We start from the raw sequence: 12,802 nt of genomic DNA, 5'->3' as shown, positions 1-12,802 counted from the left end.
TTTTGTGCTGTTGTTGAGCTCTAATTTACCCCTAAATGTCTTCCAAGAGCCCAGTAAGCAATGGAAGTGTTGGTAGTGCAGCTAGACAGTATTGACCTCCCGAGGTTCGGAAAATTCTCTGCATCAGCATTGGTCAGGTCCTAAGGGTGCTGGACTAGAGAGGTTCAACCTGTGTAATCAGCATGCACCTCACTTCACTAATTCTCTTACTTTACATGCATGTCTCTTTAATAATACCGTAGGAAAAAAAACTGAGGATGGTAACCAGCAACATCTGACCACCCTGCATGTGAGCAACATAAATTGTCTTGCAGGCCACACATAGAATCCTGATATAGAAACCTCAGGCCACAGGTTGCCCACAACTGCTCTAGACCATTCTGGGATTCATGCTGTTAATAATGTGAAACAGGTGACTTAGATGTGAGCTTGACTTACTATCTTAATTCTCTGAGCAACTGCCTACCAACCTTTATTAGTATATCTGCTTGATAATTTACACTGCTGTATGAAGAATGTGGCTTAAGCATCTTGGAACTGAGAGAACAAACAGAGAGAGAAATAAACAGCACCTATTCCCCTCTAGTCATCTGAATTTGCTCTCCAATGTGGGGGTAATTCGAAGTATACAGTCCTTTCTTAGAATTACATGTAATTTAACCATCAGAATTATCTTCTGTGTGATGTTTGAAACGTACTCAGGAGTCTGTGTAACTACCTCTTGATAATTCCAAGATCTTCAAAGAGCACTATTTTTGCATGTTTTTTATGGTGATGACTTTCTAGGAATATTAATTCAGTGTATATTCTTTTTATTTAAATGAACTGGGTATTCTAGTTCAGTGGGTTTTTTTGTTGTTTTTTTTGTTAAAGAGTTTTCTTTGAGGTGGACTAGTTACATTTTAATGCCCATAAATTACCCCTATGAACATACGATTTCCTTCCCAATATTTTTGATTAGGTGATAGAATGTTTAGGCAAGTCCTTTCTAAACACATGCACACTTACACTTGTATCTATGTGCTCACTACGAAGTGGCTGCTAGCTAGTATAATCATAGTGTTTTCCTCTCTTCCTTTCGCATGCACGTTGTACTCTGCACTTGATTACCTGCATTTTTATTTAAGGTTTGCACTTTGCATCTTCTAGTAAATTTTAGTTTCCACTTGCTCACTAGGTAAAAATCCTGAATCACCTCCTAAGTCTTCAGGTTTGCAACACAGTGAGGCTGCAACCTATATTCTGTTTATATAACTTTCTTATGGCTGACTTGAACCCTCTACCTCCCCTGTTTTTACTTTATTGCAAATTGAAGTTATAGTATATTGGAATATTATTTCTATATATATCTGGGTCTGTTGTGAGGCACGTTCTTGATAGCCTGGGGGTGGGAGGGGAAGTATGATGAAGTTTCATCAGTGAGATGTAATCCCTTATCTTGGACAAAATCAGATGATGATTTTCTTCCTTGCAATCTGATTATACTTCCTATTAATCAGGTAAACGTGTGAAATAAAGCTGGTGGCCTTAAATCTTAGGTGAACAAAGAACTTCAGCCATCTATTTCTCACTGGCAATAAAACTGGCAATAAAATTCAGTGTTGGTAAGTGCAAAAGTAATGTAGATTTAAAAAAAAAGCCATAATCCCAGCTATACATGCAAAATAAATTAGCTGTTGTCACAAAAAGGGATCTTGAAGGAGTCATAGATCTCTGAAAACATCGCTCATTGAGGAGCACCAGTCAAACTTGAGAGTTGGGCACCGTTAGGAAAGGGATAGATAAGAGAGATTATGATATTGTCACTATATAAATCCATGGTACAGCCACACGTTGAAAACTGCATGCAGTGCTGGTCACCTCATCTCAAAAGATATATATTAGAATTGGGAAAAGCACTGAGAAGGACAAACAAAAATGATTAGGGATATGCAATAGCTTCCCCATGAGGAGGGAAAAAAAAAAGGACTGGGACTGCTCATTCTTAGAAAAGAGGCAATATGATCAAGGTCTACAAAATGAGTGTCTTAGAGAAGCAAACAATGAAGTATTACTTAATACCTTCACATAACTCAAGAACTGGGGTCATTAAATAAAATGAATAGGCAGCAGATTTAAAACAAACACAAGAAGTATTTCTCATAGACCAGTCAGTCGGAGGTGCTCATGGTCAGAGGATGTTGTAAAGGCCAGAAGCTAACTGGATTTAGCAAAGAATTAGCCAGGCTCTGGAGTATAGATTCATCAGTGGTTATTAGCCAGATGGTCAGGAGTGCAACCTCATGCCCTGGGAGTCCCTGAGTCTCTCACAGCCAGAAGCTAGGACTGGACGAGAGGGGATGGATCATGTGATAATTGCCCCGTTCTGTTCATTCCCTCTGAAGCATCTGGTACTGGCCACAGTTGGAAAATAGTATATTGTTCCAGGATGGCTGTTCTTATGTCATTGAGTAAATATTACATGTCTTTATTATCTCTGCTTCCAGTGACATAGCCTCTGCCCTTTATATATAATACATATAATTTTGAAATCTCATAATTACTGTATGAAGGCATTATTTATATCTTAATTTGCAAAGTTTTCATCAGTGACAGTATTTAGTCTTTGTCAGCAATATCAGCTTTGCTGCACTTGCAAGCTGGCTAATTGGATTGTTCCCTACCTTTAAATTTTGTTTGTAGTTTTTATTTGTAACTGTTTTTATTGCTTTGCTTGTCCTAGTTCTCTAATTGGGGAATAAACCATTTTAGGTTAAAGATATTTAGGAAATGTTGCAGGACTTTCAGACTTTTAAAGGCATACTTTTAGAACTCATTTTGGTCTGTAGCATGAGTGTCATTATGTGTGGTACCATTTTCACTGACTTTATATGAAGCACACAAAGAAATTGAGATTTACTGATGGGGAAAATGAAGTCTGAATAACATGCATTAGAATTAGCCATGCCAGAAGAGCGCTTCCTCTCATCCATTGGCTCTGACACAGGTCTTTTCATTCATCCAGTTAGTTGCCTTTAGGCACTCCTCCCAGTGGTTGTTAGGCAACCATAACAATGTTGCTGCACATGCAGGCTGGCTAATTGGATTGTCCTCTATTTTTTTCTCTCTCCATTTTTAACTTAACAAGAGGAGCAAAGGCAGCATATGGAAGTTTTCCTTTCAAGAGATATGAGAAACCTAACACTTGAGGAATTCCATGACATGCATTGGGAGGATAAAATTATGAAATCACTATAATTGCAGACATCCTTGTAGATATGAAGAACTGAGATTAAGTGCTTCTTCCATTATCACAAGTGTGGCTAAATTTAAGTTTACTATAATGGATATTCCATTTCAGTACAAATTAACAAAAAAAAATCTTAAGAATTTTCAGTTGAGATACGAAGTCTGCACAGATGAACAAAACAGCCGTGCAGCACAGGTTTTTTCAGTTCAAAGGACTTACTCAGTGGGAACCATAGACCTGATAACTGATGCCACTAACTATATGGGTAGTCCTGTAGCAGAAGAGTGTTAAAGTACGGCAGCTCTTCAGTTGCAAAATCAAATGCCTTAGAAGATCTTGTTAAAAATAATCTACCATAATATTCTGATGTGTGAGAGGGAATAGATTGCACTCTGATACATTTGTAGAAAATGTATTTAGTAATTCACTCTGGGTTCCTTCTGCCTATGCCTAATGTGACTGTTCCCTTGGTGTCAAAGCATCATTTAGTGGATGTCTTGCATGTCTTTAACTGAACTTCCAAATCTGCTGTGAAAGTATATCAAAAGAGTGGGCAATAATTGTTTGGAGGGCATTCCAAGAATTTGCTAAAAGGTCAAGGGCCACACTCTTCTATTATATTAATGGAGGAGGTACAGGGTCTGGGATGGAGGTTGGGTGCAGGAGGGGGTTTGGGTAAAGGATTGGGGTGTGGGATCTGGGAGGGAGTCTGAAAGAAGGGGATTATGACCTGGTTTAGGAGTGCAGGGGTTTGATTGGGACCTGGGACAGGGGGTTGATGTGCAGAGTCCGGGAGGGGTATGAGTGCAGAAGAGGATTCTGACCTGGGGGAGGAGTGCAGGAGAAAGGAGTGCAGGGTCTGGGAGAGGGTTGTCACCTGGGGCAGGAGTGCAGAAGGGGATGTAGGGATTTAGGTTGTGAGCAGGGACAGTGGATTGGGATGCAAAGGGGGCTGTGACATGAGGGGTGTAGGTGGGGATGCAGTGTCTGGGTAGGTGTACGGGGGCTGGAGGGGGGAACAGAAGGTTGGGAGAGGGGAGGCTGGGGACCAGAGGAAGGCTCTGGCTGGGAGATATTTACCTGGGCAGCTCCCAGCCAGCAGCTCCGCAGGTTCCTCAGCCTAGGTCCCTGCCTTCTACACCCTGTATGTTCTCAGAGCAGCTGGCAGGGCCATGTTTTCTGTTGAGCCCAAGGAATTATGGGGGAAGGGCACTTGACATACTGCCTGTCTTTCAAACAGGCAGCTGCTATTTGCCAGAACCTGGCCAATGGGAGCTACTAGGGATGGAAGGATGTGTGAGAAGCCTTTCGCCCCCTTACCCAGGCTCTCAGCATTCAGAGGCACACACGCAGCTGGATTCAATGTGCGCTGGAGTGGGCAAGCAAGGAGCCTACAGACCATATTTTGTCCAGCCCTGGTATAGCCGCATTCAAGTAATCAAACATACATTGCATTGTATTGTTAAAATGCGTTTAAGTAAACGTGTAATTGCTGAACAATTCAGCAGTGACATCGGAGGGAGCAGTTGGTTCCCCGCACACACTCGCTCCTACCTGCTGCTCTCCCCATGCTGCTGACTCTGATATAATGGGGGGGGGGGAGGCAGCTCCCCAGGAGTTTGTGCACACTAGGAGCTGGCTTTTCAGCTCGGTCTCTATATGTGCCAGGAGGCTGTATATAGCTGTGAACACTAACCGAGTAGCCCAGGCTCATCGGTTAACCATGAACATGGTTACGCTTTCACATCCCTATTATATTTCAGTTACTACAAGGCAACTATAGTAACTTGGTACATTTTATATTCCATTTCCTGAAGTGTGGTTTCTTGTACTTCTCTTACAGGTTCACAAAGTTGAAGAGCCTTAACCTTTCCAATAATAATTTAGGAGACTTCCCGTTGGCAGTTTGCAGTATTCCAACTCTGACTGAACTCAATGTGTCCTGTAATGCCCTCAAAAGCATTCCAGCAGCAGTAGGTGATATGCACAAGTAGGTATTTTCAACACTTGGTTTATGTGCTCAGTGGGATCTTGGTACAGGGATAGAAGATAGTTATCTCTTTCCATGTTTTACTTATATGTATGTTTTTGTTCTGTCACTTGTTGCGGTGTTCACTCTACCTTGGTTGTTCCTCACAGAGGGCTGACTTTTTTATTCTTGTGTTGAGCAGTCACAATCAATAGGTGGGGGAAGGCTCCTTTGTATTTGTAGTTTTTCTGTTCTCAATATAGCGATATGAAGAACTAGTCGACTATCTGATAAGCAAATGGATAGTTGACATACTAGTTGACAAGTCGCTTCCCACCCCCCTTGCTGCCTCAGTCAGAAAGAGGCAGTAAGGGAAGTGAAGTGGATGGGGTACTTCAAAGCGGCAGTGCTTCTTGACGCCTGGGGTCAAACCCCAGGCTCCATGTGATGCTGCCGCTTGGAAATGCCGCATGCAGCCCACAGCCATCTGGGGTGACACCAGGCTGCACGTGCCATTTCAAAGCAGCAGCACCATGTGGATCCCAGGATTAGAGACTCACTCGCTGACCCTGGGCTGCACATGGCACTGCTGCTTTGAAATGCCACAGGGAGCCCGGCATCAGGTTCCTCCCAGCGTTTCAAAGCAGCAGCACCGCATGGAGCCTGGGTTGGTGGGGAGTCCTCAGCTGATCGCAGGGCTCCATGTGATGCTGCTGCTTGGAAACGCTGCAGTGAGTCCAGCGTCTGGCTCCTCGCAGTGTTTCAAAGAGGCAATGCCATGTGGAGCCCAGGATCAGCTGTAGTCCCCAGCTGATCCTGGGCTCCATGTGGTGCTTGCCTTTGAAGTGTAGCAACAGCCCTAGGGCTATTGCTGCACTTCCAAGGCAGAATGGACCTATTAACTATCGAATAGTCATTGCAAAATGCATCGGCTATTCAATTAGTCAGTCAGTTGCTATTTAACATCCTTATCTCAATATAATAATTATGTTAATATTGGGGCAACAGAGTTAAAATCCATTTCTTGAAGGAACAATGATGAAGAAGGCAACATATAAAAGTGGGAATTCTAAAAACACATCTAGGATCCACAGTTCAGAATAAGCAGGACTTGCGCGCACCAGCCCCCCCCCCTTTTTATTTTATGCATGTCTTTAACCTTTTCTCGTTAGTCCATTTTCTGTACACTTTGTTCCATATAACTTTAGTTGACCTTATTTGTGCTGAATGCGTGTTCATAACCAGGAGATACCATGTAAAGGATCACTTCATTTTCCCCTTAGTTTGCAGACACTTTTGCTGGATGGTAACTTTCTTCACTCCCTTCCTGCTGAGTTGGAGAGAATACATCAGCTCAATTATCTGAGTCTTTCATTCAATGAATTCACTGACATTCCAGGAGTACTAGAGAAGCTAAATGGCATGGATAAACTCTGTATGTCTGGAAACTGTATGGAGACACTCAGTCTACAGGCATTAAGAAGAATGCCACATATTAAACATGTGGATCTAAGGTAAACGCTTGTGAGGGGAAAATAAGCAAACTTGAGTTATTTGTGGATTTATTTCTTAAATGGTTGACAGTTGGTGCTGCATCTGATTTTGTTAATATTAGTTCATCTTAACCATGTTTTTTAGATCGTACTATACAAATGTGCACAGTTTATGGCAACTAGAATTCTTTTGAGGAAAGGTGGGGGTTGGGGAAATGGATTTGATGTATATTTTAAAAAATTTGTAAGGTTAAAAAACAAACCTTGCAATACCATCAGGCTCAGTCCTAACCAGGTTGAGCCTGTTGATGGTATTGCAAGGTTTGCGATAGTGCTATATAAACACACAATAAATGATAGTCCCCTGTGTGAAAGAGCTTACAACCTAAAAGACAAGAAATAACAGATGGCCTAGATAAACAAGTAGGCAGTGAAGGGGAAAGAACAAGGAACAAAATTATGATTCTGCACAGATTAGTTAGCTTTACAATACTTAGCCAAATTCGCCATGTGTAGTAATTTATTGATGATCTCAGCAGTGTGTTGACAAGTCCTCTACTTAAACAACAGTGGTGTGGTTCTTCTCTCTGCTAGATTGTTCCAAATTCTTTGGGGAAGCATGAATTCACCCAGGAATCACTCCGATACACAGCTCTCTCCCAGCATTTTTATTAGCATGAACAGAACTCTAGTGTCATTAAATAGAACAGTCATTGCGAGGTATGACACAAATCTAAAATGCCTAAAAGGAACTCCCCCTCCATTAGTCACACAGTCTCAACAGCCCCATAAAGCCTCAGCATCAGTCATGTATTAAGTCATCCTCTTCCCTTTGAATAGTAGCCAAATCTTACCGCATGCTCAGATCCCTCCTTAGGCCAGTCCTCAAGCCCCAAGTTTGGCCTGCTGTATCCTTTTAATGATAGCATGTTCCTTCTCCTCCAAAGGGAAAAGAGCCAGCACCAAAGTAAGGATGGAATTTCCTGCCAGCAGGGCTCTGTAGTAGGGATGTCAACATTTAGTCAACTATGGGATTAATCGATAAGCTGACTACATGCATTTCTCCCTCCCCCTTGCTGCCTCGTACCTCCACACTGCTGCCTCTGATAGAGAGGCAGTAGTGCCGGGGAGGGGGGGGCAGGGGAGAGGACAGGCTGGAGCTGATGTGTGTAGGGAGTGGCTTTCAAACCAGCTCCTAGTGCATGCTAGCTCTACAGACCCACCTGCCCCCTTACTTACTACAGAGGCAGCAAGAGGAGAGCAGTCAGGAGCTAGTGCTGGGGGAAGCCGGCTTAAAAGCCGGTTGCCCCCCAGCACTGGCTCCATGGTGCCACCTGCCCTGTTCGCGGTGGTCCAAGCTTCTCTTTCTGAAACTGATTTTCCACATCCATTATTAGAGTGAGTTTTCATCAGCACACCTTAAGTGCAGCTCAGTTAGAACAAGTCAGGTGCATCATTGTGAAAAGGGGGCAAGTCCTAAAAACTCTCTCTACTTAGCACTGAGGAGGCCTGAACTGGAGTACTCTGTTCAGTTCTGGGCACCATGTTTCAGAAAGATACGGACTAAACAAAGAAAGAATAGGAGTGCAACAAAATTGATTAAAGGTCAAGGAAACATGGCCTACAAGGAAAGACTGGAAAAAACTGGGTGTATTTAGAGAAGGGAGACAAGTTTCCCTAAAAAAAAGGCTGTGAAGAGGTTATAAGTTGTTCTTCTTCGCTGAGGACAGGACAAGAAGTAATAGGCATAAACTGCAGCAAGGGAGATGTCAGTTAGTCATCAGGAAAATCTTCCTGACTGAGGTTAGTTGAGCACTAAAGCAAGTTACCTAGGGACGTTTTGGAATCTCTCATTTTTAAGAACAAGTGAAGCATCTGTCAGGGACAGTCTAGATAATACTCAGACCTTTCTCAAAGCAAGGACTTAGGCCATGTAGTCCAATCGAGGTCCCTCTGTCCTGCATTTCTATGATTCTATCAAACATACGGTACAACACTGTGGGATCTTTGTATAGGAATAGAAGATGGTTACCTCTGTTCATGTCTATCTGTTTTTATTTTTATGTATACTTGTCATTGGATGTGCTTAGTATTCCCGAATCAACATAGTATATCAAAATATCCTGAACTTTGGGAAAGTCTGCTGTTCAGGGACTGTCTGTCATCTGTTTCCTTTTATCCCAGGAGATGAACACCACTTTTTAAAAAATAATGAATGTAGTACTCCACCAGCTTGAGTGTGTTGGGTTCAGTTTGTTGATGAACCACATCTGGTACATGATACATATGATGCTGCAGTGAAATCAGGGTGAAGCATTTCCTTTCCAGTTCAAAACATCAAAAAGAGAACCTGTATTCACCCTTCCTTTTTTTCTTGAAAGTTGGGGTCAAAGCCAACAATTTTTGGAGGGCACTCAGTTGTCGCCTTGGTCCTTTGTAAGTGTCATCTTTAAACAACTCCTGGGGAAGTAATTTAGAACTGGCAGGCATCAACATGGGAAGTGCTGCATTGAAAACAGTAAGGAAGCAGTAAGAACTGTTCTTGTCCACAGAGTGAGTTAGACTGCGGCAAACTGGTGAACTGTAAATTTATACCCAGGCTTGCTTGATACTAATCTGTTAGATAAGCCTTTTCTTCCAGACCCTCCCCTCTCTCGTTAGCTTTTGAGTTCAGTATGCTTTCTTCTGACTTAGTGTTTGGTTGATTTGGAAGGACGTGAAGTGATACCCGCATGACTGGGTGTGGAATTGAGAATTCTGTGGAACTTGCCTTTCAGTAAGTCAGACTCCTGGTATTTGCAGATTCTCAGTTTGGCACTTGAGGTACATGCTTGTATCTGCTAGGCCTGTCCACCAGATCATTACTGTGGTTCTTTGAAGGCCTGCAGAACTGTAAAGGTTGTACTTTTCTGTGTTACTTTAGAGAAAATCACAGCAGGATAATGTTTGTTTGACACCACAATAACAACACTAGCTCTTACTCAATAGATCTCATAGCATTCTTCAAAAGACGATAGATACTGTCATTAGCCCAGTATAACTGTAGATATGATAATTTTAAACTGGATAGTTATTATTTTATTACAGAAAGAGGAAGGAAAAATAAAACAATTAAAATTCAAGTAGGTCAAGATCCACATGCTTATCATTTTGACCCAGCCATTGGGGATTAGCTTACTTGGAAAGCCAAATTTTCTTATCCTCTACTCCATGTTCCTTTTGGCAGGATAATTGTGTACTAATAATGTTTTATTTTCCCCTGCCTTTGCAAGATTGAATGTAATTAGGAGGCTGGTGGTGGATGAAGTTGACTTCCTGCATCATGTGACTCAGTTAGATCTACGGGACAATAAACTCTGTGAACTAGATGCAACAATTTTCAACAACATTGAAGTGCTACACTGTGAAAGAAACCATCTGGTGACCCTCAAAATCAGTGGATATTTTCTCAAAGCTCTTTATGCCTTTTCAAATGGTAAGGCTGTTTTCAAGACTATCATGTTGAGGTCTGTTTTTTTTAGTTACCTCATTTTCTTACTGCAGTATGAGTGCTTATTAATTGGAATACATATAATTGGGCTTAATCAAGGTGTCTGGTGACATGGCCTTTGGATAAAAGGGAACCTTATGACTTGTATCATGTCAATGGTAATTTTAAGTTTCAGGAATTGTTCAAATAATACTAAGTGGCTGACTTGAAGGACACAATATTATTGAAATTTAGAATGAAGGATGTAGTTCCATTCTCAACTCTCCTCAGTATATAATGTCAGAGGGGTCTTGAAAGTGCTAATTATGCTATATGCTATGTGTGTTGCATTACCAAAGCAGATTAAGATATTTTGTTGTTCAAAGTTGCTTACCTCCAGAAAGAAACAATTGACCTTTTGAAACCTAGTAAAGTGGTGTGTATTTTTTATGAGCAACTCTCTACCTTTTGTGGCTAAAAAGTTTACAAATTCTCTGGTCAGTCAACATTTTAGGATTATTCCTAATAGAGATTATGCAATATCTTTTCGTAAATATTGTCTCATTGAATTAAAAAGAGAATAAAATTCATAGAATGGTCTTGAGACTCAAATTGTTTACATTAAAAAAAATACACATCACACTTGTTCTGATTGGATTTGATCTTAGTAGGTGGATTTGGATAATTTAGGCTATGAAAGGTCAGGTGATGTGTCTTTACAGCTTCCAAAAGTTAACATAAATATAGGCATGTGCTGTGGCAGACATTCAGAACCCAAGTACTTGTCATCAAATGCTTATTTCTGTTAAAAGTGATGGGCAAGAACTAAACTGAAACAGAAGGAAGGGACTGTTCACAACCGGCCACTATAATTTATTACTGTCCGGTCTTTCAACCCTTTCCTTGTGCTTTTTTCCTACCATACGTCACTGTTTGTAAGTTTAACTCTGAAGGTATTGTATTGGGTGCTGCTTCATTTTAGGACACTGTCTTTTTATGTACACGCAGTCCCCGGGTTACATGGATCCAACTTACATCGGATCCCTACTTACAAATGGGGTGAGGCAACCCCTCACTAGCTGCTTCCCCCCAGCAGACCAGGGAGATGCGAAGCTAGGACCACTCCCCCCGCCCCCCCAGCAGACCAGGGAGACGCGGAGCGGCTTTTCTCAGCAGACACCTCAGCTTGAGAATAAAGGACTGAGGGAAGTGAGGTGTGGGAGATTAAAACTGAGCTCTGGGGAAATGTTTGGCTAGAGTTTCCCCTACAATATGTACCAGTTCCAACTTACATACAAATTCAACTTAAGAACAAACCTACAGTCCCTATCTTGTACGTAACCCCGGGACTGCCTGTATTAGTGAGTTTGTCTTTTGAATTGAGACTCTTAATACAAGCTTTCTTTATACTGTCACTAGTGGTACATAATTATGAAAGGCCTGTTGGGCTGCTTTTTTAAAAATAAAAATAAAATAAAACCCCACAGGAATGCAGATAATTCTAACATTGTCACTGAAAGCCCCACTGAAGAATGTACTTGATATTTGTGATATCTGGTTGAGTATGGCATATTTTAGAGATGGCCTATTCCATCTGGGAGTGGGAGGAGACAGTCTGCTCCTAGGTAACAATGACTCTATTAGTGAAAAAGCATAGATTTGTGCCTGCCTTTGCTGTCTGATTTCATTTACTCTCTATTTAATAAAGCCAAAGATTGGAGCGGTGGGTAGAAAGAAGGTGGGGAAATTTTATTTCTTAGTCACTTGTTTACTTTTTTAAAATTCACAAAGTACTATCTTAAATGATTTGTTTTGTTTATTGTACAAGTCTACTGTATAGCAAAATATACTTTATATGAAAAACACTCAGACACTACTAAATGACTGTTTTACTTTTCATAAAATGAGTTCTCTTTCTCCCTCCCAGAACTTGTTCATCTTGATGTATATCCTGTTCCAAATTATCTGACCTCCATGGATATTTCTAGGTAAGAAGCATGATGTGCTTTCTCATGCCATTTGTAGCATTTATATCAATCTGTTAAGTTCATGTGAAGTAAGCTACATTCTCCTGTATTTTACTGAGCGTAGAAACTGAATTATGGAAGGGTGGTGATGTGAGTTACTTTTGTATAAACTTCATTGCTTAAAAGATTTGCCACCCAAAGTAGGTTGGCAGGATTTGTAACGGAGGTTTCTTGAGTGCTTCATGTACAACAGTGTTTCCTTTATGAAGCTCATATCTAGAGAAAAAAGAGCACTGGCCTACCCTGAGCTCCTATTATGCAATTCAAAAAAGCACTTATGAATGTGTTCAAGTAGTTTCCTAAACAGGGATAAGCTAAGGTTGTGCAGTTTTTTCAAGTGCTGGTCCCTGTGTGTATTCTACGCATGTGCCTGAGTCCAGAGATTTTAATAAACAGTATCCATTTTCCTGCACACGCACAGCTAGAGCTCCTCATGCTCCTAACCAAAGGTATTGGAAACAGTGCAGACTGACATCCTTTCAGCTTATTATCACCACTGTGGCCGGTGTCAGAATCCATTGTTTCTTTTGCTTCAACCCTTCAGAAAACCAGGAATATGCTTGTAAATGTTATTCTTTGGCTTTGTTCAGTTAGTTTTTAATGCATGTTGTTTCC

General features: G+C 41.3%; 1 protein-coding gene across 1 annotated transcript in view; it reads left to right on the top strand.

Annotated features, from left to right (window-relative positions):
* The window catches only part of PHLPP1 (PH domain and leucine rich repeat protein phosphatase 1), a 244,809-nt gene that overhangs the window by 180,226 nt on the left and 51,781 nt on the right, over positions 1-12,802 (top strand). Inside the window, exons 5-8 of the mRNA XM_014573530.4 lie at positions 5,073-5,219; positions 6,482-6,712; positions 9,964-10,166; positions 12,088-12,148. Coding sequence (XP_014429016.4) covers positions 5,073-5,219; positions 6,482-6,712; positions 9,964-10,166; positions 12,088-12,148 — 642 coding nt within the window. The remainder of the gene's footprint in view (positions 1-5,072; positions 5,220-6,481; positions 6,713-9,963; positions 10,167-12,087; positions 12,149-12,802) is intronic.

The sequence above is a fragment of the Pelodiscus sinensis genome, chromosome 2 (genome assembly GCF_052426305.1).
Source record: "Pelodiscus sinensis isolate ZL-2025 chromosome 2, ASM5242630v1, whole genome shotgun sequence".
NCBI classification, from domain to species: Eukaryota; Metazoa; Chordata; order Testudines; family Trionychidae; genus Pelodiscus; species Pelodiscus sinensis.
Note: the sequence above shows the minus strand (reverse complement) of the source record. Positions and strands in the feature narration are given on the sequence as shown.